The following is a 25,178-nucleotide window of genomic DNA, read 5'->3' on the forward strand; positions in this document are numbered from 1 at the left end:
ATGCCTCATCTGAATATTTCCATCTTTTTAAAATACCCTCAAAAATGTAATGTTTTCAATGGGAAAAGTACTAGATAACAGTTTCATATTCCTCCTTACTGCATCCTTCACTGAAAGCAGTTTGTCACTGGGCAATGGGAGATTCTTGTAAACACTGACTTTTAGCAACAGGATTCACCAATACGTCTCTGACTCGGAGGAGCTAAAGAGGAATGCAGTATATAATTCAGTCAAATCCAGGTTGCAGCAACTCAAATGCAATTCCGAAAGGATTCCCGTTAGCTCCTGAGTGACTCCCGTTGCAATCTCCCTCCCGCACCACCGCTTCTTGGACCCTTTTAAATCATTTATCACAGGGACAAATTGATAGCAATTCCTGGTCTCGGCAACGAGAGCCGTCGTGGCAATCCAAAAAAGCGTCAACTCAGTTCAGTTGAAAGGTAAGAAAGAAAATCGAGGAATGTGAAAGATGACCAGGGCATGCTAAACCTCTATAGTTAGGATTACTGCACAACTGGCCAATCCACACTACTCCCTTTGTACAGTTCTAGGTTTTCTAAAAGATGGCGCTGTGAGTTGGGCCTGGAGTTCCACATCATACTCCTATTCCTGTGACTTGGCTACTTCACTGGCTATGTGTGGTCCAGTGACGCAAATCCTTTGAAAGCAGCAAGAAGGAAACTCCAGTTACCAAAGAACATAAACATAATCAAATGCTGTATGGCAAAACATATTGTTGGCATGAGAAAAGGCTCCTTGGCTAATAACTGGAGCTGATAGGTCACTGTATGGATCAGCTTTTTTGCTCCAAAGGGAGATTCTGGCAGCCTAAAGATTTGGGTATTTCTGAAGTTTGACTCCGCAAAATCAGTCTGCAAAATTTCCATAAACAGTCAGGAAAGGAGACACATTTCACATCCCAGGTTGGGATGCAAATCCATTTCTATCTATCTTCCTCTCACCCCCCACCAGCCCTCCAAAGAAGTAAGAACGAAATGCAGGATGTATTTTAGGGGGATACAATTATTACATTCGCTCAAATCAGGGAAGTGGTGCCGAGAGTTCCTCTCTCAACAAGGAACCAAAAAGTGCAAGTATTCCAGTAATTAACTGCTGAAGTACAAATCATTCATTGTAATCTACAACGCTTACTCTTGACGCACTCTGTGAGCCATAAAGCATATCATTGTTTCTTTGCTTGTGTAAAAGGGAAAGTACCCATTGCTCACATTGTTCCTCATGTTGGCAGCCTTACCTGAATTGACCTGCTGCACGTAATCACTATTCTTGTCTTCAGTGTTGTTTCAGGAAGTAATACTGAATACATGAGAGAGAAGGCAAGAGAGGGGTACGAGAGAAGGCTTGGGAGAAGGATTATGAGGCTTGGAAGCTCACGTGGAGTATAAACACTGGCACAGATTAATTAAGCTTGTTTCATTGCTGTGGATTCTGTATAATAGTAACTCCTTGAAACCTTTTACAAATATTCATCCTGTTTTCAATCATGTGAATTGCTAGAACTGATTTTTAACGTAACATCTTACCTTTAGAAAAATTTTCCAGGCCACTGAGATGCTACCCTGCATGGAGGGCGCTATTATAAGTGCAAGTTGTTGTTGTGTCTGGTAAACAAGCACAGAATCTGCATTTTCTACCATCAAGTACACTGGGATCAAGTAAACCTTTGACTTCTTCACCAGGGCGTGGAACAAGCTACTCGGCCCAGCCAGGACTGCCATAGGGTTCAGAGTCTCCTCACACAGTGTATGGACAACTTCAAATTGCCTATGAGGTGACCACAGTTGGGCAACATGTAAAATTGGTTTCACGTGATCAATTTCGCACTATAAACTGTGAGAAAATACTCTACTTCCACAGATAGTTTCAATGCACTGCGATTAACAGTAGTGTCCATTACCTGAGACAACAGCATTGTCATATGGCCAATTTTTACTTTAATAAAACACATTTGGTTATAAAACCTTCTATTTAGTGGATAAGATGTTTGCTTTAGCATAAAATGACCACTGGGACACACACAGCAGTACTGCCGATGAGTCTTCAGAGCATTCAATTACTCAGGGGCATTAGCCCAAGATGCATTTTCAACAAGTGAGATCCCTGCTTGCTATAGAAAATGGGAAAGGGTGTAAAAAAATTTTTTAAAAAAAGTTTCAACATAAAATGATAAACTTATCATTTAAGCCTTTGCGCATCAGATTTCAGTCCCACCAGTCAGACAGAACACTCTCCAATAATTTGCAGAATGAGACAGCACAGAAACAGACCATTCAGCCCATTGAGTATCCATTAGTTATTCCTCTGTATCAGCCAGAGCTTACTCCCCATTGCCCTTTAATATTCCTTTTTCAAGCACGTTTTTAATTCTCCAATTCACAAGACAATAATAATTTGCATTTGATATAGCGCTTCATCACATCTTTGAGGTGTCTCAAAGTGCTTCACAGAATAAACTGTAAAGTGAATTGACTCTGATTTGTGTGCGAAACACAAAATTGGTTTGAATGAAGAACGCCCTTCAACCCATCCGATCTCAACCTTCCAGAACATCCATCTTACCATCTCTCATAACACCTTTTTTGAAATTGAGTCCAGTTCCCTGTCTTGTTCTCTAGTCTTTAGAATTCAGTTTATGGTGTACAGTAAATCTATAATGTTATGTTAGGGATTTCCAAATTAATCAGGAATCCAGTAAGAACAAAATAAATTAAGCATTTGCTATCCTAATAAATGATAACAATCATAACAGATAAAAAATAATCCTACAGCAATAGGAACTCAGCCAACAACGAATTACATTTACATTGTTGTTGTTACTCAGTCACACAGAACAAGGAGAGCCCCAGGCTCTATGGCTAACTTGAGTTGAGTTATCTGGTCTCAGCCAAGGCAGCAATACGAATGATACAACTGGTCTCAGCGCACAGAATTGGGAGTGAGAGTAAGGAGGGAAGAGGGGGAAAAGAGCCAGTGTTCCCACTCTGGATCACAATGTAATGATGTTAAGTGTACATGTGCATGTTGGTTTCAGCTCAGCCGTGATGCATCCCATGATCGAACAGGCTACCGATACTCACACTTGTTCGAGCTACCTGAACACCTCGACTAAATTCCTTCCCCTTCCCCCAATGAGTCAATAACTTCAAGAAAAGGATGGAAAATATTATACACAGGTGGGTTATCATCATTATTCTCATCATCAAATGAACGATCACCATTTTCAACTGAAGCTGAACTACAAGTGAGTTCAATGAAATACATACAGCAAGTGAATAAAGGAGGTCACCCTAGAAATCCTGGGAAATTGTTACCTGTGTGTAAACACATAGGTATATATTTTAGGCTGCAACACATGTGGGTATACATTTTAAGAATCAGCTGTTCCTGGAATTTCATTTTTTGAAAAAAAATTACATGGCTATACAAAATTTCCAAGACTCAACTTAGCTTCCCCCCTTCCTATTTGTCTTTAAACTCAACTGCTTCAACTTCCCTTACAGTCACCTCTCCCTTTTCTCAACATCCAACCATGTCCTCGGGAAGTGCTGCAAGATGTTATCCTACGTGAAGGGCACTTCCTTCTCCACATTCTTTCCTGGATAATTTCAGTCCTTATCACTGCTCACCAGACTTAACTTCAATGTGTTTCAAAATGCTCCTGGTATTCCAATGGGGAAGGGTAAAGTTCGGATCCTTTAAGGATAGAATGAAAGTCTTCAGTGTGTTAACAGAATCCCTATCTGCAAGTGAAGAAACTATTTAAATCAGGCTTTTTTTAAAAAACTGCAGTAATTTACTGCAGACAAGGACTGAGCAGAAAAGGAGCCAGAAAAGGAGCCAGAGCGTGGGAGGGTGTCACAGTTGAAGTCTTTAGTTTTTAAAGAATGTAGGGAGGCAGAGGGATTTTTAAAGAGTGTTCCAGAGCGTAGGATCAAAGTGGCTGAAAGCTTACTCGCTGACGGTGGAGCAGGCCCAAGGTGGCAGAGAGGAGGGAGGAGGTAGTGGCAAGGGAATTACGATCATAGGAGATCACAGACAGGTAGAGCGCGGATGGGAGAACATTTGAGGCCGAGGATCTTCATTGATCCGCTGCTGCTAAGGGAGCCAGTGGAGTCGGTTGAGCATATACAAATGGAGCCTATACAAGTTACATTTATATAATGTCTTTGCCGTCGGGAGTGCATCTCAAAGCTCTTGCCAATGCTGGCTGGGCGTGAAAGCCGAAGAGGATGGAGCGGGGAAGATGACTGAAAGCATAGTCAAACAGCCCAATGTGAGAAAGCGTACAGGCTATGGAGTTCTCTGGAGCTTCTTGTGGGTGGAGCATGGCAAAGCACTGAAAAAGTTGAGTTCGGAGGTGACAAAGGTGTGAATGAGGATTTTGGCTGTGTTGGGAGTGATTAAATTGGGAATTGGGCGATGTTACAGAGGTGGAGGAATGCGGACTTGATCAGAGCCAGAGTGAAAGGTTCAAGGAAGAGTTGAGGATCGGACAAAATACAGAGGTTCCACACTCTGAGGGTGGAATTGAGCAAACAAATATTTGTAGACTCACAGCTGGGATAGATTTAAAAATTTGGGTCTATTTTTGCTGTCAAAATATAAAATAAAGTCAGTAGAAAGCAGGTTATTTTCTGAAGCACCTCTCACATTTCCCAAAGCTCATTACTTTTTAAAAATGTAATTATAACTGAGGAGCGGAAAGGTACTTACTAATCCATTGTGACACATTTGTATCCAGCTTAGAAACTGCCAAGAGTGCTTTCCCCAGGGTACGATGAATGAGCAATGGAAGAGGAATGAGCAAGTTTTAGTGACAATAGTGATTTGGAGCTTTTGGACACACCGACCCTTTGTGTCAGTGACCGCAGAGTCTGTGCGAATGTTTTTCGAAGGTGGTGGATAATAAATAAATGATTAGTACTTTGCTAATATTAGAGAAAAGGTACACAAATGGTATTGAGTTACAGATCAGTCATGATCCAAGGAAATGGTGGAGCAGACTGGACAGTTGGAATGGTCTACTCCTGTTCCAATGTTCAAATAAAATCTACTCAACGCCTGGAAGAAATGGTTGTAACAACGTTTGTTTCAGGATAAGAAGTGTTCGCAACTAGAAATTCCTTTTTTCTGCTACATTGCCTTTTAAAAAGGAATCATGTTTAACAATAGCACATTTTACATTGGGCAGGTGGAAGCAGAGGGGAAAGAGGCACAGCTTCCCATGTTGCAGCTAGATACACGAATCCATTTGCACGTGATCAGCTATAGTATACAGAACCTTGATGCACTTAAGAAAAACGCAATACCTGAACTTTCACACTACTTTGCACTATTTGAAGCACTTAGAAGTGTTTGTATGAGAAAGGTCGAAGAATAATAGTTCTATTTACATTACATTTCTGACAAAAATAACCATCTCAAAAGCAATTTGTAAAATATAATTGACCAGAAGTGAATATTGTTATATAGCCAAATGTGGCAACTAAACTGTATCAGCAATGTCATGTAAATAACAATGAGATGAGCAGCCACTGAATTTGAATTAGATGGGGAATATAAAACAGGATGACAAAGAGAAAAACTCCTCCTTCCTTTGAAATACCTGAATCGCAAGGCAGATAGAGGAACATAAAATTAATATGACAATGACCTCTGTCATATTATATGTCAATATGACCTCTGGAACTAGATCCCATCTTGCCCCCACCCCTCTTTATCTAAGTCCCGCCTTAAGACCTACCTCTCTGATTGTGTTTGTGGCCAAACCCCCGCCCTCCCTCCCTTGCTCGACGTGTAATTTAGTCTTTGGCAGCGCTCTGAGAGATTGCCCAATGTGAAGGGCACTATATCAACCCAAGTTGTAGTTACTATAGAACCATAGATATTTACAGCACAGAAGAAAGCCATTCGACCCATTTACTAGTAGGGATTGGAAAACTCCCCAGACTTCTGGAGACAGCTCTCTCCTGTCAGCACATTCAGGATAGGGTTTTTACCATCTTGAATTTTCTTTAAAAACTGACCAGTTTTTGGCTTATAACCCTATGGGCAGTCTTTTGACTTCACTCTTAGGCCCCAATCTGGTGAAGAAGTGTGACATAATTGCTCTCCTTGGTTCCAATTAAAGATTTTACAGATCAGAGACTTACTGCAAATTACTCACCAAGTAACGATAGTAGACTTAAGCAGGAGTAGACTATTGAACCATTCAAACTTTCTCTACCTCATCTAGTGTATACATCAACATCCGAAAGATTGCTTTGACACCTGCACCTAGCTAATTGCCCTGAATCCTTACAAAATACTCATCTTTAACTGACCACTTGTTATTAATCATAATAATAAGCCTAATAAACCTCGCATTTGATATAGTACCTTTCACTTCGGAACACGCTTCACAGGATTTATTTTAAAGTCTACTGTGTATTTCACGGACGAATGCCTTAGACCCCTCCTCTTCAATATCTATATGCTCCCTCTTGGTGACATCATCTGCAGACATGGGGTCAACTTCCACGTGTATGCAGATGACACCCAAGTCTACATCTCTGCCTCCACCCTCGACTCCAGGACCACTGCTGTCCTGACAGAATGTCTATCAGACATCAAGTCCTGGATGAGAGCTAACTTTCTTAATGTCTTGTTTGACCCTCAACTATCCTTTCTACCCCACATCTGCGCCATAACTCACTCTGCCTTCCCCCACCTCCGCAACTTCACCCGGCTCCGCCACTATCTCACACCGTAGACAGCCGAAACCCTCATACATGCTTTTGTTACATCGAGGCTCGACTATGCAAACTCATTGCTTTTCGGTCTGCCCAACTCCTCTCCACAGGCTGCAGATCATCCAGAATTCTGCAGCCCTGTCCTCTCCCGCACTAGGCTCCGCGACCCTATCACCCCCATCCTTGCCCAACTCCACTGGCTTCCCATCACACAGAAGATACAATTCAAGATCCTGGTCCCCACCCTCAAAGCCCTCCACAGTCTTGCTCCCCCTACCTTTGTGACCTCCTAACCCTCTACCATCCTACCTGCTCGCTCCGCTTAGCAGGCTCCGACCTGCTTCACATCCCCTGCCTCGCTCGCTCCACTATTCGCGGGCGGGCCTTCTGCCACTCTGCCCCCACCCTCTGGAACTCTATGCCCCAGTACCTCCGTCTCGCCCCCTCCCTTGCCACCTTCAAGACCCATCTCAACGCCCTCCTCTTCGACCGTGCTTTCGGTCTCCCTGCTTCGGCCCCTGACCTCCACCCTCCCCCACCCCCAGCTCGAGTCCGTAAATCTGTCTGTCCAGCGCTTTGGGATGTCCTCCCGACGTGAAAGGCGCTTTACAAATGTAATTTTGTTGTTGTTGTTATGGAGTATGTGACTCAATAACAATTCTGAACATCCTTTTTGGATTCTGACATCCAAATATACACTTCAGGACACTGGAGGGATTTTTTTTTTCCTGAATCATGCCATGGCATCTTTTAATATCCACCAGGAATCACTTTACAAAACCAAAGTTTCAGGCCAATATATACATGAGTTTAGAACAACAGCAACATTACATTTGTAAAGCGCTTTTCACGTCAGGAGGCAGCGAGGCGTGCATTTGAGTAATCCAGGTCAGAGGTGACAAACTGATGCACAAGGGTTTTGCCTGCAAGGCGCTGGACAATCAGAGTTTCGGACTTGAGCTGGGACTGAACAAAAAAAAACTCAATATTTTCTTAGGAGTAAAATTCTCAAAATGCTAAAAGGTAAAGATGTTGAAAGCAAATGGAATTTTACCTATAAATTCATTCTTGGCTCCATCCTTAGGCCTCTTCTTTTTCTCATCTATATGCTCCCTCTCGACAATGTCATCCGCAGACACGGGATAAACTTCTAGATGTATGCGGATGACATACAAATCTACTTTGCCTTCTCCAGTACCAAATCTAGGTCTGCCAATGTTCTATCAGCTTGTCTGGCAGACATCTAGGCCTGGATGAGTGCAAACTTCTTGCAACTGAATGTGGACAAGAAGGAAGCCATACTCTTTGGCTCCCATCAACATCTTCACTCCTGTGGATCTGAACTCCTCAACCTTCCTGGGCTCTCCTTCAAACTCACCGAACCAGTGCGCAATCTAGGCGTCTGCTTCGACCCCCACATCCGGTCCCTGACCAGAATCATATTCCTCCACCTATGCCACATTGCCCGCCTCTAACCGTACCTTACATCAAATGCAGCCAAAACCCTTGTGCATGCGTTTGTCACTTCCCACCTGGATTACTCAAACGCACTCCTCGCCGGTCTCCCCAGCTCCACTATTCAAAAGATCCAGCTCATTCATAACTCTGCTGTCCACATACTGACCCAGACAAAACTCTATACCCCCATCTCACCAGTTTCTGGCCAGGCTCTACTGGCTTTCCATGACCGAACGGATCAACTTGGATGTCCTCACACTCATCTTCAAATCCCTTCACTCCCGGGCACCTCCCTACCTCTTTGACCTCCTCACTCCCCAATCCACCAACCGGTGCCTCTGCTCGAGTGGTACCAGCCTCCTGCTTGTCCCTCGCACCCTTCGCTCCACCACTGGAGGTCCTGCATTCAGAACACCCTCCCTGCCTTCCATCCCTCCTGATCAAAACACCCAGCTCAAGTGCACATTTTTGACTGTCCAGCGCTTTGGGACGTCCTCCTGACATGAAAGGTGCTGTACAAATGTAATTTTTTGTTGTTGTTGCAGATGTTAAACCCTTCTTTGTATGCTGGTTTCCTTGCTTGATAGGCTGACCTACTTAGACTTTCATCCCGCCTGCACTTACAAGGAAGTGTGATTTAATATAGCTCAAAACACATACAACATGTCAGTCTCTCAATTATTTAAACATTAGGGGAAAATTAAACCGTTGTTAACACAACCGTGATGTTGATCCAGGTGTAACATAAAAGGTAGGATGCCTTTACACCTCAGAAAATCCTCACACAGCAATTCCAGTCATAATTAAAACATTAAAAAGGAGTCAAATGAGGATTGAAAGCAAATACAGAACTACAAGAGTAGTGTGCGATAACAAGATCCATAATGCCCACTCTTCATAATTTAGCACTTGAAGTGCCACATGAACAGACTCAGGCACAATGAACCGTTTTTGAGCTCTCACCTCAGAAGCAAGGCATTTACTGGCCCAAGAAGAACAATCCCTATGGGTTTTGTGCTTCTTTATTACACCTTGGTTTTCACATTGTTCTTTGACTATTTCAAATTTCATACATTTAATAGACTATTATTGAAAGAAGTGACTTCCTACTCATGCGCTCAGAGTTTATCAAAAATGATCTGAAACACTTCAATTTTTTCAATGGAAGAATACACAAATGTAATTTTGTAGTTGTTGTACACCAGGTGTAAATCTCCATTCTTCTGTTTCCCAGCTTAGCAATCAGTAGTACTAGGTTTATTCCACTGCAATGTTAATAATAAATCATCTTAGTCCTAAACTAGGGGGTGCTGTAACCCATGACACTAGACTAGGCCATGAGGGAGTTAGATCAAGTACTGTTTAACTAGCCACCTGGAAGCTCGATTCATACTTCCTTATCACATTGGCTAGAATGGTTTAAAAAAAACAGATTTTGCAATCAGGTATAAATCTATTTTTTTTAAAACCGATGGAGCAAGGCACACCAGACCAAATTGCCAATGTCTCACTTCCTATGTTCCTGAAGAGAATGACCCTCAAATATTCTTTGGACCACCTAAATAGTTTTAAGGGATCAATGGGGAGCAGAATCACTTATCACATTGAGATGTCTCAAAGTGCTTCACAGAGTGTATTGTAAAGTGAATTGACTGTATTTTGCACTCTTTATCTTTGTGAATTTCAACATTTACAAAAGGTTGCTTAATACAGCATTGTGACTTTTTTGATACTTTTAAATATGCAGTAGCTTTGTCTCCTGTACTCCTCATTCGAGTCAGTCACAACAGTGAGCCTCGTGCCATTCCGTCTTGCACAGCAAACTAGGGTCAGAGGTGGGGGCAAAGGGCTGAATCTGTACTCACAGCTGCTGACACGCACAATAAAATCCAATATTGATTCTGATACTGACAGAATCAACAGCACAAGATCACTGAAATGAAACAAGCAATTTTGTTTTTCATAGACTCAGAAATATTTTCAAGAGAGCAAAATGTTTTGGATATAGAAACCCGAATAATAGCTGTACAGCTAACAATCTGAACTAGCTATTTCACCGGGTACACTGGCTTCACAGAAAAACTTTTAAGAGAAGCCAGCAGCAGAAGAAAGTACAATAATTGTTTGCAGAGGGCTGCACACTTGTCTGCCAACTGTCTCATAGACAGCTGAAGAGATCAAATTAGGAAACGTGAAGTTACAAATAATTTGCACTTCCAGTAACCTTGGACCTCACCTGGGACCCTGACATAGTGCGGTATATACACTCATCACTGCTAATGAAGCCCTTGAAAGCTTAATTGAATTTTACCATCTCATTCTAATAATGGAACCACTTTAATACTTGGGTATTCACACTGGCAAATACTTTTTTTTAAAATGATGGGAAAAAGGAACAAGAACTGAGCTTCTCATTGTTTGCCTTCTGCAGACAGTTGGTGCTTTTCAATGGGAATTTCTCTAAAATTAGGCACTTTAGAGAAATGGGTCAATATCCGTCAATCAGAAAACAAATTACAATTTCAATCTGCTTTGTGACATGCAGAGAGTAACGTTAGCAATAGCGTGCAAGAAATTACGTCAGCAGCAAACTGGCCATCTGGACGTTGGTCATTTTTTTTTAAGAGCAGGATGTTGGCTACTCAGGACCAGAACCCTGCGCTTCCAAAGTAGACTAAGCGAATGCTAAACAAACCCACTCTCAACCAGTGGCATTATGATAAAGTTCTTCTGCATTCTTTTGACACACCTACCTCATCATTTAATAACATTGAATCCTCAATTATCAGGAACTTATCTAGTTCCTTTCTGAAACATTGTTCCACAAACTTTTGGTTCCACATGCCCATCATCCTTATTAAAATAAATCTCCCTGCACTTCCCATCATATTCTTACTGTTAAATTGAGATTTCTAAAAATTTCATTTGATTTCAGGTAATCTAGAATTCTTCTATGATGTCTGGGGTAAATCCTGGCAACTTTAGTTTGAGAGACTATAAGAACATTCTCTAAATGCAATGTTGACTAATACCATATTTAACAGCATTTTACAGATAGGTTAACAAGACAAAAATGTTGTGGTCACATAGGCTTTTTTAACTTAAAGAATCGGTTTCATGATTGAAGTTCAATTATGATTCTTCCGCCCGTGTGTAAAGGAAGGTGGAAGAAAGTTTTCAATAAAATATAAGAACATTTTCAGTTTCAGAAATGATTATTTACTGTATCAAAGTCTTGATTGTCCTTTAAATCTGTGAGTGGAATAGGACTCCAATAAATCTTTCACACTCCTCCGCACCTGGTAAAAGTTGTTTTTTCAACAACTAAACAATGGTGTGTATAAGAGAAACTTATTTGTGCACAAATTTGTTTGCAAACACAGTAGGAACAAATGCTTCCACTACGATCAAATAAACCTAAATCCACTCGATGCAAACAACTTAAAGTATTAAACTCAACTATGATTGAAACCCGTGCCTGTATGTCGTCACGAGGCATTTGGGTTGCCAGGGGAATGAATAAGTTACCAATTGAGAGGCATACAATAAAAATAAACAAAAAATATTATTTGAAACCCAAAAAGCTCACTACCATTTCCCTACAATTCCCGCTGACGCACTGTTGCAACTCCCAGGGCCTATAAACATCAGACTGATTTGCTGCCGGGTCATTTTATTGATAAGTTTTTACTATTGCATAAATCTTTTTGAACTCTCTGCAGTGAATCAGTTGTAAATAAACAGTTCTGTTCCTGTTTTATGGCTGCACATCCCATTAAAAAAAATCCTAATTTAAAATGCAAGGAATAAGATAATTGATTATTTATTTAATTAATTACCTTATTCAGGTTAAAACTATTTGTTCAGTACACTATTTTGATAAATAAATACCAGTTCAGCAGTTAATAAACCGAATAAAGCAATTAAGACCTTTTGTTTGGGCAATAAAATATCAAAGGATAATCCTATCTTTATAGATACAATTCTGTTCCATCCTCAACTAACTAGACTTGATCACAAGGTTCAAACTGAGGCCTCCTCACCTCAGGCGCTGACAGCATCACTATAAATGGATGACTCTCCACCTCACCGAGCCAACACAGGATCTTGGTTGTGTTCGACCCTTAACTGTCTTTTAAACCCCGCATCTATACCATGACCCTTTCTGCCTTCACCCACCTCTACAATATTGCCCACCTCCGCCACTACCTTCCCCCCTCAGGCTGCTGAAACCCCCATTCACGCTTTCATTACAACCCGGCTTGACTATGCTAACGCCCTGCTCGCCGAGCTCCCCACAGTCTTGCTCCTCCCTATCTCAGTGACCTGTTAAAACTTTACCAACCTGTCCGCTCTGCTCATCAGGTACTGGCTTGCTCCATCACCAGCGGTTGGGCCTTCAGCCTTTCTGCTCCCACCCTCTGAAACTCCATCCTGGAGCGCCTCTGCCTCACCCCCTCCCAGGCCTGGCTCAAGACCTTCCTCTTTGATCGTGCCTTCAGTCGTCTTCTCACCCACATCCATGACCTCTACCCCTCTTGATTCTAATCCCAGCTCGGGTGCAAACTCTTCACTGTCCATTGCCTTGAGACATTCTCCCAATGTGAAAGGCGCCATATAAGTACAATTTGTTGTTGTTTTATGATAGAAATCCAGTCAATTGATGTCAGCTGTTCAGTACTGGCATTTACTTTTAGTGTTCCATAACAAATCATTTTAGTCTATATTTTAGGTTAGGTTTGTCCTATAATAAAATTGTTACGTCAATACTCTTGGAAAAACAAGTTTCCTTTAATATAAAAAGGCAAATGTTTGGGAGAGAGAATAATGACTTTCAAGTCAAAGGATAATCCCGCTGCTTCTGAACGCCTTAAAAGGTAGAGTCTTCACCTTTAATTGACACTTACTTCCACTGTTTTTAGGCTTTTCAGTCATCATAACCAGGCTCAATTTGGTATTGCTGCCACGGGCAGAGGTTGTGGACAAAATCTGCTTTAGTTTTAAATGGAAATAATCCAACCTAATAATCCAAATCTTTTAACAAACCTCGGCAGTACTCACAAATCACAAGATGGAATTGGATGAAGAAGGCCTTGCTGCCCATTTGATTTCACTCTTCCGAAACATCATCCTCTTGTTCTCCCATTACAGCATCTAGTTATTTTTTAAATAAATCAAATTTCCTACACTCCATCACTCTTCCTGGTCATGTGTCTCAGCTGTTGAATCCCTGCTGTGTAAAGAAATTCTTTCTAGTCTGTCCTAAACTTGTCCTTAACAATCCTAAAGCTGTGCGCTCATACCCTGCTGCCTTATTTCAGTTTCAGCTTGTAACAAAATATTGTTTAAAAGTGACCTCACGGCAAATTTAATAATAATAAATAATAATAATCCTTGCATTTGATATAGTGCCTTTCAGATCAGGAGGATATCCCAAAACACTTCACAAGCTTTACTGTAAAGTGGAGTGACTGCATTTGTGGGTAAATGTAACAGCAGAAATGCATGCAGTGATGTCACATGAAACAAATGACCAATTCATTTGGGGGATTGTTGTCCAGGTGACCAGGAGAAACTCCCTTTTCTTTTTGAGTAGTTCCATGGGATTTTTAATGTTGACCTGAACAGGCAGACAGGGCCTTGGTTTAACTTTCATCCGAAGAACCGCATCTCCAACAACGCAACACACCCGATGTGGGGGGTCAAACTCACAACCGTCTGACTCAGAGGTGATAACGCTACCACCTGAGCCAGACTAACAAACCTGTAAGGATGACATGCCACACCCAATGACATGCTATTAAACAAGTTAAGAGTTCATATACAATGAGACCTTATCAAACGTGTCAGTGAAGTGATTGAAGTTGGTCAATACTGTATGTCAAATTGCTGTTAACTGTCTGCAGCAGAACAGAAAGCACTAGGGAGATCATACTGTGCATCTTAAACTAAATATAACAGTCCACAAGAGGCCTCAATAATGAAGGATACATGATAATGATACTTTCCTTATTCAGAGTTCAAATCAATTAAGTTCAATACAAGCAACAAAGAATGGAACTGGGTTGCAGAAAATCTGCCATGTTACTTAATGATAGATGTGAGAGTTAATTTAACAGAATTCGACTCTATCTAAGCAAAGTGGGAATAATATTAGTTACCAACTGGTCAATGCCAATACTGTACAGAATGGTAAAAATGTTCCTGAACTGTAATGTTCTGCAATTTGCAAGACTCAAAAAGGAATTGTAACCAGAAACTGCTGCAGGTACCCAGGTGTGTTTCATTCCGACCCTCTAGAACTCCGCTCGATCATAAATAGCCCAAGGTGTGGAAGGAGATCAGCATCCAAACAGAGTACCAAAGCCTCAGATACATTGGGTAACTGCAGGATTTGCTATTTACAAATCCTTTCTCGACTCCCCTAAATAAGACCCACTGTTAACATCACACATGAATAAAAATCAGAAGCAGCAAGCTTTTTACCAATTGGTCTTGACATCTCAAAATGACCGATTTGGAACGTAAAGTATGGAAAAGAGAAGGGTGATTCGGCCCATTAAGCCCACCTCAACCACAGACCCCACAAAACGTACTATATCATGGAATGCAACCCAACCATAATACTGACTCTTGGCGATGTCATCCGCAGACACAGGGTAAACTTCCACATTTATGCAGATGACACAAAAATCTACAGCCGCCCGCACTAAACTCCGTACCTCCATCACACCAGTTCTATCCAGGCTGCGCTGGCTCCCTATTGCCGAACAGATCACCTTCAAGATCCTCACACTTGTTTCAAATCCCTTCATGCCCTGGCACCTCCCTACCTCTCCAACCTGCTTACTCCCCAACCCATTACCTGATCTACTAGGTCCGGACTTCTGCATGTCCCTCGTGCCCTCTGTTCTACCATTGGCGGCCACGCTTTCAGCCGCTACACCCCAAAACTCTGGAACACTCTTCCTCTATCCCTCTGCTTTGCCCCTTCCTTCACCATCTTTAAGTCACCCCCGAAGACCTTCCTCTTTGATCGTGCCTACGGTCACCACCCCCTCCCCCTGGCTCGGCGTCATGCTCCGCCACTGTTAATCGCTCTGGGACGCTTCCCTGCGTGAGGGGCTCTACATAAATGTAAAACCCAAAAGACTATCTCGCAAAAACTCCAGAATCTCTCTTCAGTTCCATGCCTCGGCTAAGGAAACCCGGCCTTTTTGCTCCTCACAGAAACAACTCTTCACCTCCGTCTGCATCTCTTCCAAAAAGACGCAGTCAATCCAGACAGGGACAAGAGATTTTCTTGAGCGGCTGTTCCATTAGCGCTACATATACAGTACGTGTGAGTGTGTATTGAGGCAAAAATGCATGTTAAACACCATCTGTAAAGCTCAATAAAACATAAGATGGGTTCTGTTTTCTGCCATGAATTGACAGCAAGTCCCCCCACTGTGTGTGTATGGCCAATGGTCGAGGACTCAGCTCAGCTCCAGTCACTACACTGCCTGCTGTGCTGTTGCTGTGTGTGGCTGTGCTGATGCTGTGTGTGGCTGTGGTTGTGTGTGTGGCTGTGCTGTGTGTGGCTGTGCTGTGTGTGTGTGGCTGTGCTGTGTTTGGCTGTGCTGTGTTTGGCTGTGCTGTGTGTGTGGCTGTGCTGTGTGTGTGGCTGTGCTGTGTGTGGCTGCGCTGTGTGTGGCTGTGCTGTGTGTGTGGCTGTGCTGTGTGTGTGGCTGCGCTGTGTGTGTGTGGCTGAGCTGTGTGTGTGGGCTGTGCTGTGTGTGGGCTGTGCTGTGTGTGTGGGCTGTGCTGTGTGTGTGGCTGTGCTGTGTGTGTGTGGCTGTGTGTGTGGCTGTGCTGTGTGTGGCTGTGGTTGTGTGTGGCTGTGTGTATGTGTGTGGCTGTGTATGTGTGTGGCTGTGCTGTGTGTGTGGCTGTACCTGTGCTGTGTGTGTGTGTTTGTGGCTGTGGTGTGTGTGGCTGTGGTTGTGTGTGTGTGTGTGTGGCTGTACCTGTGTGTGTGTGTGTGGCTGTGTGTGTGTGTGGCTGTACCTGTGTGTGTGTGTGTGTGTGTGTGGCTGTGTGTGTGTGTGGCTGTACCTGTGTGTGTGTGTGGCTGTACCTGTGTGCTGTGTGTGGCTGTGTGTGTGGCTGTACCTGTGTGTGTGTGGCTGTACCTGTGTGTGTGTGGCTGTACCTGTGCTGTGTGTGTGTGTGTGGCTGCACCTGTGTGTGTGTGTGTGGCTGTACCTGTGCTGTGCGTGTGTGTGTGGCTGTACCTGTGTGTGTGTGTGTGTGTGTGTGTGTGGCTGTACCTGTGTGTGTGTGTGTGGCTGTGTGTGTGTGTGTCTGTACCCTGTGTGTGTGTGTGGCTGTACCCTGTGTGTGTGTGTGTGTGTGTGGCTGTACCTGTGCTGTGTGTGTGTATGTGTGGCTGTACCTGTGTGTGTGTGTGGCTGTACCTGTGTGTGTGTGTGTGTGTGGCTGTGTGTGTGTGTGGCTGTGTGTGTGTGTGGCTGTACCTGTGCTGTGTGTGTGTATGTGTGGCTGTACCTGTGTGTGTGTGGCTGTACCTGTGTGTGTGTGTGTGTGTGGCTGTGTGTGTGTGTGGCTGTGTGTATGTGTGGCTGTACCTGTGTGTGTGTGTGGCTGTACCTGTGTGTGTGTGTGTGTGTGGCTGTGTGTGTGTGTGGCTGTGTGTGTGTGTGGCTGTACCTGTGCTGTGTGTGTGTATGTGTGGCTGTACCTGTGTGTGTGTGGCTGTACCTGTGTGTGTGTGTGTGTGGCTGTGTGTGTGTGTGTGTGGCTGTGTGTGTGTGTGGCTGTACCTGTGTGTGTGTGTGTGTGGCTGTGTGTGTGTACCTGTGCTGTGTGTGTACCTGTGTGTGTGTGTGTGTGTGGCTGTGTGTGTGTGTGTGTGTACCTGTGTGTGTGTGTGTGGCTGTACTCTGTGTGTGTGTGTGTGTGTGGCTGTACCTGTGTGTGTGTGTGTGGCTGTACCTGTGCTGTGTGTGTGCATGTGTGGCTGTACCTGTGTGTGTGTGGCTGTACCTGTGTGTGTGTGTGTGGCTGTGTGTGTGTGTGTGGCTGTGTGTGTGTGTGTGGCTGTACCTGTGTGTGTGCGTGTGTGTGGCTGTGTGTGTGTGTACCTGTGCTGTGTGTGTACCTGTGTGTGTGTGTGTGGCTGTGTGTGTGTGTACCTGTGTGTGTGTGTGTGTACCTGTGTGTGTGTGGCTGTACCTGTGTGTGTGTGTGTGTGTGTACCTGTGTGTGTGTGTGTGTACCTGTGTGTGTGTGTGTGTGGCTGTGTACCTGTGTGTGTGTACCTGTGTGTGTGTGTGTACCTGTGTGTGTGTGTGTGTGTGTACCTGTGTGTGTGTGTGTGTACCTGTGTGTGTGTGTGTGGCTGTACCTGTGTGTGTACCTGTGTGTGTGTGTACCTGTGTGTGTGTGTACCTGTGCTGTGTGTGTACCTGTGTGTGTGTGTGTGTGGCTGTACCTGTGTGTGTACCTGTGTGTGTGTGTACCTGTGTGTGTGTGGCTGTACCTGTGTGTGTGTGTGTGTGTACCTGTGTGTGTGTGTGTGTGTACCCTGTGTGTGTGTGTGTGTGTGTGTACCTGTGTGTGTGTACCTGTGTGTGTGTGTGTACCTGTGTGTGTGTGTGTGTGTGTACCTGTGTGTGTGTGTGTGTACCTGTGTGTGTGTGTGTGTGTGTGGCTGTACCTGTGTGTGTACCTGTGTGCTGTGTGTGTACCTGTGTGTGTGTGTGTGTGTGTACCTGTGTGTGTGTGTGTGTGTGTACCTGTGTGTGTGTGTGTACCTGTGTGTGTACCTGTGTGCTGTGTGTGTACCTGTGTGTGTGTGTGTGTGTGTGTGTGTACCTGTGTGTGTGTGTGTACCTGTGTGTGTGAGCGCTCGGGGTGACCCACCTGATTGCTGAGATACCGCTTCAGACAGTCCTCGCACACGGCCCTGTGACAACACGGGAGAGGGCGGATGTGTTTGTCGTCCAGACAGACTCTGCAGGTCAGGAGAATAAAGTGCTTGTGCTCTCGCGCGTACGGGTTCACGTCGATCAGTCGGGAGACGCTGAACGGTTCTCCGCTCACGGGATCCGAGTTCGTGTCCACGGGAGTCGGGCTGTCCCGACCCCCACCCCCAGCGGGCGGGGGGCCACCCACACCCCCACCCCCACCGCCCGGTCCTCCCTCCCCCTCCTCCCGCTGCTCCTCCTCCGCCGCCGCCGTCGAGCTCCGGTAGTTCTCGTTCTCCACACAGTACACGGTGCAGTAGACGTGCTGCTGGTCCCGGGGCGGCGCCGGCTCCAGGGGGTGCGAGCACCGCCGGGTCCCCACGGGAGGGCCGGGGCCGGGAGGGCCGGGGCCGGGGGGACCGGGGCCGGGAGGGCCGCGGTCGGGGCGGGTTGAAGGCTCCTCACTGTCCTCACTCGGGTTGGCCTCACGGTCCGGGCGGCTCAGCTCCGGCTCCTCCTCACCGCCGCCGCCGCTGGAGGAGGAGGAGGAGGAAGAGGAGGAGGAGGTGAGCGGGTCTCCATCTCTCTCGCTCTCATCTTCCATCCCCGACTCCAATCCCATCGGCGCGGCCCCGGCCCCCGGCCCCCGGCCCCGGCCCCGGACCCCCCGCGCCCTCCGGCCGCTCCGCTCAGCCCCGCGTCTGCTTCCGGGTCTCACGCTTTCGATCGCGGCTCTGCGGAGGTGTCCACACAGCGGTGCGGCGGCGGCGGCGGCGTCGGCGGGTTTTTTGCTTTTTCAAATCAGGAGAAAAAAAAAAGTTGCTTCTGTGGTCCGGATTCTCCGTATTATTCTTATTATTATTATTATTAATGACGAATTATTGTGTTGATTGCAAAACTTGTGTTTGCAGCGCAGGGAGAGGTCCCGGTGCTCCCGGTTATTATCCCCCGTCTGTTAAGGCTGAAGCACTTGCAAACACTGCAACGCTCAAACCACCAGAGCTTCTCCCACTCCTCCTCTCCCTCTCTCTCTCACACACACACACACACACACAAGTTACAGTCCTGAGCAAAACCCACGTTAATACTTTGCCGAAGTGCCTCTGGTTCCGAACCTACCGTAATGCTCCTGATAACCAGGTCCCTCCCTCCACCCCCCGGACCTTCCCCCCTCTCAGTCCTCAGCAGAGAGTCACTCAAACAAAAAGGATGTGGTTTGCAAAAGGCACGTGTTTATATGGTGGGCGTCCCCTCGGTGATTGGAGTGGGGAAAAAAAAGTGGTGTACATGATACGGTTGGAGAACGGATGCAAAACCATTAGAAAGAACGCTCCCTCCATAATAATGATCATGATCATGATAATAATAATAATAATAATAATCCTTGCGTTTGATGCAGCGCCTTATCACGGCGTTCAGACGTCCCAAAGCGCTTCGCAGGATGCAGTGTGAAGCGCTTTGATGGCGTGTTTTGTGGGCGAAACGCGTAAACAAAGTAAAATAAACAACGACGACGATAGCTTGTATTTATATAAGCGCCCGTCACCCAGGACAGTGTCTCTGGGCGCTTAACTAAACTCCACTATTGCTGACCCTGACAGCCTGGAGTTCGACTATTTATACAGTTTTACAGTATATCGAAGTTACTCCTGGATTCTCCCTAATGAGTGCAGCAGTGACCTCTCGGAATTGCTTGCTGCAATTTCAAAATGTGGCATAAGAAGGGTATTAAAGAGATAACACACTGCTCCACAAGGTCAGAGCAAGTTCTTCCATCAACTTTGTGACATGTTGTACGACACCACCTCATCTACTGCACTGTAGATCCTGCACTACACAGCACTTACAAACCAGACCTCATCCATCAACCAACAGGGAAAAGGCATGGAAGCTGCCTTACCATCGAATTACAGAAATTTAGAGCGCAGAAGCAGGCTATTTTGTATTTTGACTGCGCTTTTGGTCATCTTTCTTCTTCCCACCCCATTGGCCCCACTCAATTTAGATGTCCATTGAACACCATGAAGCTTTTTGAGACATCCTTATGACATGAAAGGTGCTATACAAATTGATAAAAGCTCAGCGCTTAGAGCACTTGCCTCGCAAGCGAGAGACCTGGGTTCAATTCCCGGCAGGATTGAATTCCTTACTCCACACACCTCTGTTTACCTAGGAGTAAGTAGGAATCCAGTTGTTAGTTGATTGGAAGATTGCTTTTCCGGGGGTAATAATTCCTTCAAAACAATGAGAACAATTGGTCACTTCAATGCACCACTGTGGGACACTGCTGTGTGCAATTCGCTGCCACGGTTCGCCTGCAGTCAATTCATTTTACAATATATACTGTGAAGTGCTTTGAGACGTCTCAAAGCTGCAAAAATGTGCTATATCAAATGCAAGTATTATTATTAGAAATTTGTGGGACTTTTACTGTGTATAACTGGCCGCCTTTTTTTGCTCACAAAATATGCAGTCAAAAAACACTTTACAATAAATCCTGTGAAGCACTTTTAGACTTGTCGAGGTGAAACGTACTATATCAAATCCAAGGATTATTATTATAAATGTAAATTATATTTGACTTTTCCAATTCCATGTCACATGAATCTTCTAGTCTAACACTACTAACCCAACTCTTCTACTTATTGCCCCTTAATTCTTTTTTTCAGATATTTTTTAATTCCCTTCCAAAATAATGCATGGATTCTGCTTCAATAATGGTTTGTAACAGGAATTTCTACATTCTAACCACCCTCTGTGAAATATGTTCTAACTTCCCCTTTAATTCCTTTTGCAATCATCTTAAATGTGTGCCTTTTTTCTTAGTCGAGGAGTGAAAATAGTCTATTGTTATTTACCCTCGTGACCCTGAAAGCCTCTAGCATCTCACCTATTAAAGTTCAGACCTATAGTGATATAAGCTCAAGCTTCTCAATTCTCTGCGCAGCTGAAGGAGAGAGATCCAGTTCAAATTTCTGCATTCAACACAGCTCAAACCTCTAAACATTCTACCCTGTATTGGCAGGTAAGTGCTGGAGCAGATGTAGCCAAAAGGTCAAATATTCGTACAGTCTGGTTGTGCCCCACCTTCATTTTTCTAGTTCAGTGTTTCTCAATCTTTTTGATGCCAGGGCTGCTCAGTCTCTTCTTACAAAGTGGCATAACATCAGTAAATGAGTCTGCCAGGATATTCAGCCGAAAGAGATCTCTGTTTTTATTCATGTCTGATATGTGAGGAAACCCATCACCATGTTTAAGCATATCCAAACCAAACAGAGTTCCACATTTATATGTCAAGAATTTCCCTGTATCTTGAATGGAATGCACACGCTCCATGGAGGGATGTACCTTGCTTACCTAATTCTAGACAGTATTGGACACAGGTTGACAAGAGACGAGGCTTATGAACTCCAGAGTGTGCGTTCAGGTACTGCTGACATTTGCACGCAGCCAAGAAGTGAATGATCAACTTTAACTGAGGATTAAAGGCCAAGACACCAAGGGAAATCCCATTCTCTTTTTAAGTCCTGCCATGCAATGTTAAATGTTTAGTTACGAGCATGCTGGGGGGAAGTGGGTGGGGAAGTTAGTAGGGTTTCTTGGAGCTGGACTGACTCCAAGGTGCCATGTTTGGCAACGGATGTCAGAATCCAGCCAGCCCTCTTTGGCAGTCTTAGTTGTCCAATTCTTGAACCAGGCAGGTCTGCAGTATTCCAGGGCACTGCTGATGACAGCGCAGCCAGCCTGGCTCACCTGCAGGACTTGGAAGGACAGACTAGACACTGGGAGCAGGGAGTCATCCCACTCAGTTCCTGTAAAACCTGCAAAGCACTAACGAATAGGGTGTTCCTAGCTAGACAAGCAATGGGAAAGCTTGCCAGGCAGTGCTCTCAGTGGCAAGCCTTTCAGTTTTAACTGGTTAAACTATAGCAGTACCCTAACAATGACAACAACAAAATTACATTTGTATAGCCCCTCTCAGGTCGGGAAGACGTCCCAAGGTGCTGGATAATCAGTGTTTCGGACCCGAGCTGGGGATCGGGATCAGGGAGGGTGGAGGGCAGGGGGCAAGGAGGGTGACCGAAGGCAAGGTCAAAGAGGAGGGTCTTGAGATGGGTCTTGAAGGAGACAAGGGAGCAGGAGAGGTGGAGGAACTGCTGGATGGAGTTCCAGAGGGTGGGGACAGACTAGGCCCGGCCTGCCAATGACACAGGGGACAATAAGCAGGCCGGAGCCCGCTAAATGGAGGCAGCGGGCAGGTTGATAGGGGATTAGGAGGTCCAGAGGTAGGGGGAAGCAAGGCCATGGAGGTCTTTGACGGTGAGGACCATGATCTTGAACTGTATCCTCTGTGTGATGGGAAGCCAGTGGAGTTGGATGAGGGTGGGGGTGATAGGTTCACGGAGCCTGGTGCTAGCTGCAGAGTTCTGGATGATCTGCAGCCTATGGAGGGAGCAGTTGGGGAGGCCTAAAAGCAGGGAGTTTGTGTAGTCGAACCTGGATGTTATGAATGCATGCATGAGAGTCTCGGCGGCCTGCGGTATGAGACAGTGGTGGAGCCGGGCGATGTTGCGGAGGTGGGGAAAGTGGAAGCACGTCAGGGCACGGATGTGGGGTATGAAGGCCAGTTGAGGGTCGAACAGGACACCAAGATTCAGTGTTGGTTCCATGAGATGTAGAGTGCATTCATGGAGGGAGATGCTGTCAGCGCCCGAGGTATGGAGGCGCTGATGGGAGCCAGGAGGAGGCCCTCAGTCTTGTTGACATTCAATTGCAAGAAGTTGGCTCTCATCCAGGACTTGATGTCCGACAGGCAGTCTGTCAGGACAGCAGTGGTCCTGGAGTTGAGGGTGGAGGCAGAAAGATTGGGTGTCATCCGCACACATGTGAAAGTTGACGCAATGCCTGCGGATGATGTCACGAAGCTGTAACATGTAGATATTGAAAAGGAGAGGGCCAAGGACAGAGCCATGAGGGACACCAACGGGACAGTGTGGGAGCTGGAGGAAAAGCTGTTACTGGTGGCAAAGTGGAGATGGGGGAGAGGTAGGATTCGAACCAGGCAGGGGCAAATCCACGAAGATTGAGCTGAGAGGAGAGGCCGTGTAGAAGGATGCAATGGTCAACAGTGTCGAAGGCAGCAGTGAGGTCGATGAGGACAAGGAGGAAGAGAGAGCCCTGGTTGTAGATGTTCAGGATGTTGTTAGTGACTTTGACCAGGGCTGTTTCTGTGCTGTGGGCAGCACGGAAACCCGACGCACACTCTGGGATCCTCAAGCCTTGACTCTTGCCAACCTGCACCTAATACTTTCTGGAACTAAGTAAGCAGGATGTGTCGCTCCAAGGAGAGAGTGTGCATTCCATTTCAATAAACATCTCTGGAATTTCCATGTATAGATGCGATGCATGTAATTCTCAGCTTGGTTTGGATACTCTTTAAGCATGGTTATGGGTTTCCGCATGTGTCAGACACCCGGCTGACCAAAAAAAAAGTTTAACATCCACTTGAACAGGCAACCAGGACCTTAACTTAATGTCTCATCTGAAGGAAAGCATCTCTTACAATGCATTGCACCCACAGCATTACATTGGAGAGCCAGCCTTGATGTTCTACAGGAAGGTGGCCAAACTTTTTGCTACTGAAAGCTGGATTTGAAAAACATCCGGGTGCCGCAAAAGCAATATTTTATCGTGACTGTCTCTTGATGGGTCAGTACTGTTGCCAGGCAAAGCCTGAGTCCGCAGTGACGGTCTCCCGATGGGACCTGCATGTCGTTTGTATTTGCCAGTTGGATAATTAAGTTGGGAATGGTTCGTGGGCCAGATTAAATCATCCCCTGTGCCGGATGAGGTCCATGGGCCACAAGTTGGACCACCCTCTTCTAGAGGGTCAGTATCGCGTACCAGGCTTATTCAGTACTGATTGCAGATCCTCATGTGAGGTCAGCATAGGCTGGAGTCCACCTCCCTGCTTTCACTTACTCTTTTTACCATAAATTCACCTCACTGCTTGGTCCTAGATTTTGCAAACGAGCCAAAGGAAACCCCTCTACTCCATGCCCAAAAGCTTGAAAATCATAAAGGAGATTTGTCTGGATATTCATCTTGTACACCACAAGCTTAACCTGCATCGGACATTGCTGTCCTTGACCAGAATGACCAGAGTGCCCTTTGTCCGTACTCAGTGCTATACCAAAGGGGAGAAGAGCACAGCCATACAGCAAGGCCCTCAATACTTCAGTATATCATTTGATTTCTGATACAGACAAGACGTTACTGGAGACTGATCATTGAGGAAGACTGCTCTAGATAAATAGTCAGGAGGCTTCAAGAACCGTTACTGTCATAAAATTGCCTGTAAAATCTACTGTAGTTTTAGCATCATAAAAGTGTACAATTATCATAATTACCAAGTATACACCGAGCTGTGGTATAATCCTTACACCTCCCACAACACAAGTACCTGGGCACTTTTAGCTATCCTGGCAAGTCATGCGCTGACTATTGGTAGAGCTGGGGAATGACAGGAGATGTGCAAAATAAGTCCTTGGAGCCTAATGAGGATCAGAGTGAAGAGTTTGAGGAGCCTGCCGCTACAAAATTTTAGATGACCTGAGAACTTGTGTAGGATAGAACTGGAAAGGTTAGTGAGGAGAGCACTGGAGAAATGAAATCTGGGGATGACCAAGTCACAAATAAGGATTTTAATTGCTTTAAGAGTGAGGTAGGAGCAGAAGCAAGCGCTACCTGAGTCATGCAGACACTTAAATAGCATGTTCAGTCACAGAATTTTGTTACAATTTATCTTGGGATGTCATTCTGACGGGAAGCTATAGGGATGTATTGTTTGTATTGTACTTTAAGGTATATGGCTCCACTTATTTTTTAAAAAATATTATTTCAGGATTACAGTTGCAGTATTTTTCTATATCTGTTTTTGCAATAAAATGTAACAAATCAACAGTAATATTTTTACAGTTCTTCATCAGATTAAATC

The 25,178-nt window shown here is 45.0% G+C and overlaps 1 protein-coding gene across 1 annotated transcript in view; it reads right to left on the reverse strand.

Moving 5' to 3' along the window:
• rnf217 (ring finger protein 217) overlaps positions 1 to 24,312 on the reverse strand; it is a 55,017-nt gene extending 30,705 nt beyond the window's left edge. Inside the window, exons 1-2 of the mRNA XM_042332825.1 lie at positions 24,173 to 24,312; positions 18,138 to 18,714 (exon numbers count right to left, since the gene is read on the reverse strand). Of these exons, the coding sequence (XP_042188759.1) occupies positions 18,138 to 18,714; positions 24,173 to 24,312 (717 nt within the window). The remainder of the gene's footprint in view (positions 1 to 18,137; positions 18,715 to 24,172) is intronic.
• Positions 24,313 to 25,178: the final 866 nt, after the last annotated feature.

Source organism: Callorhinchus milii, unplaced genomic scaffold (genome assembly GCF_018977255.1).
Source record: "Callorhinchus milii isolate IMCB2004 unplaced genomic scaffold, IMCB_Cmil_1.0 Scaffold3, whole genome shotgun sequence".
Taxonomy (NCBI): Eukaryota; Metazoa; Chordata; class Chondrichthyes; order Chimaeriformes; family Callorhinchidae; genus Callorhinchus; species Callorhinchus milii.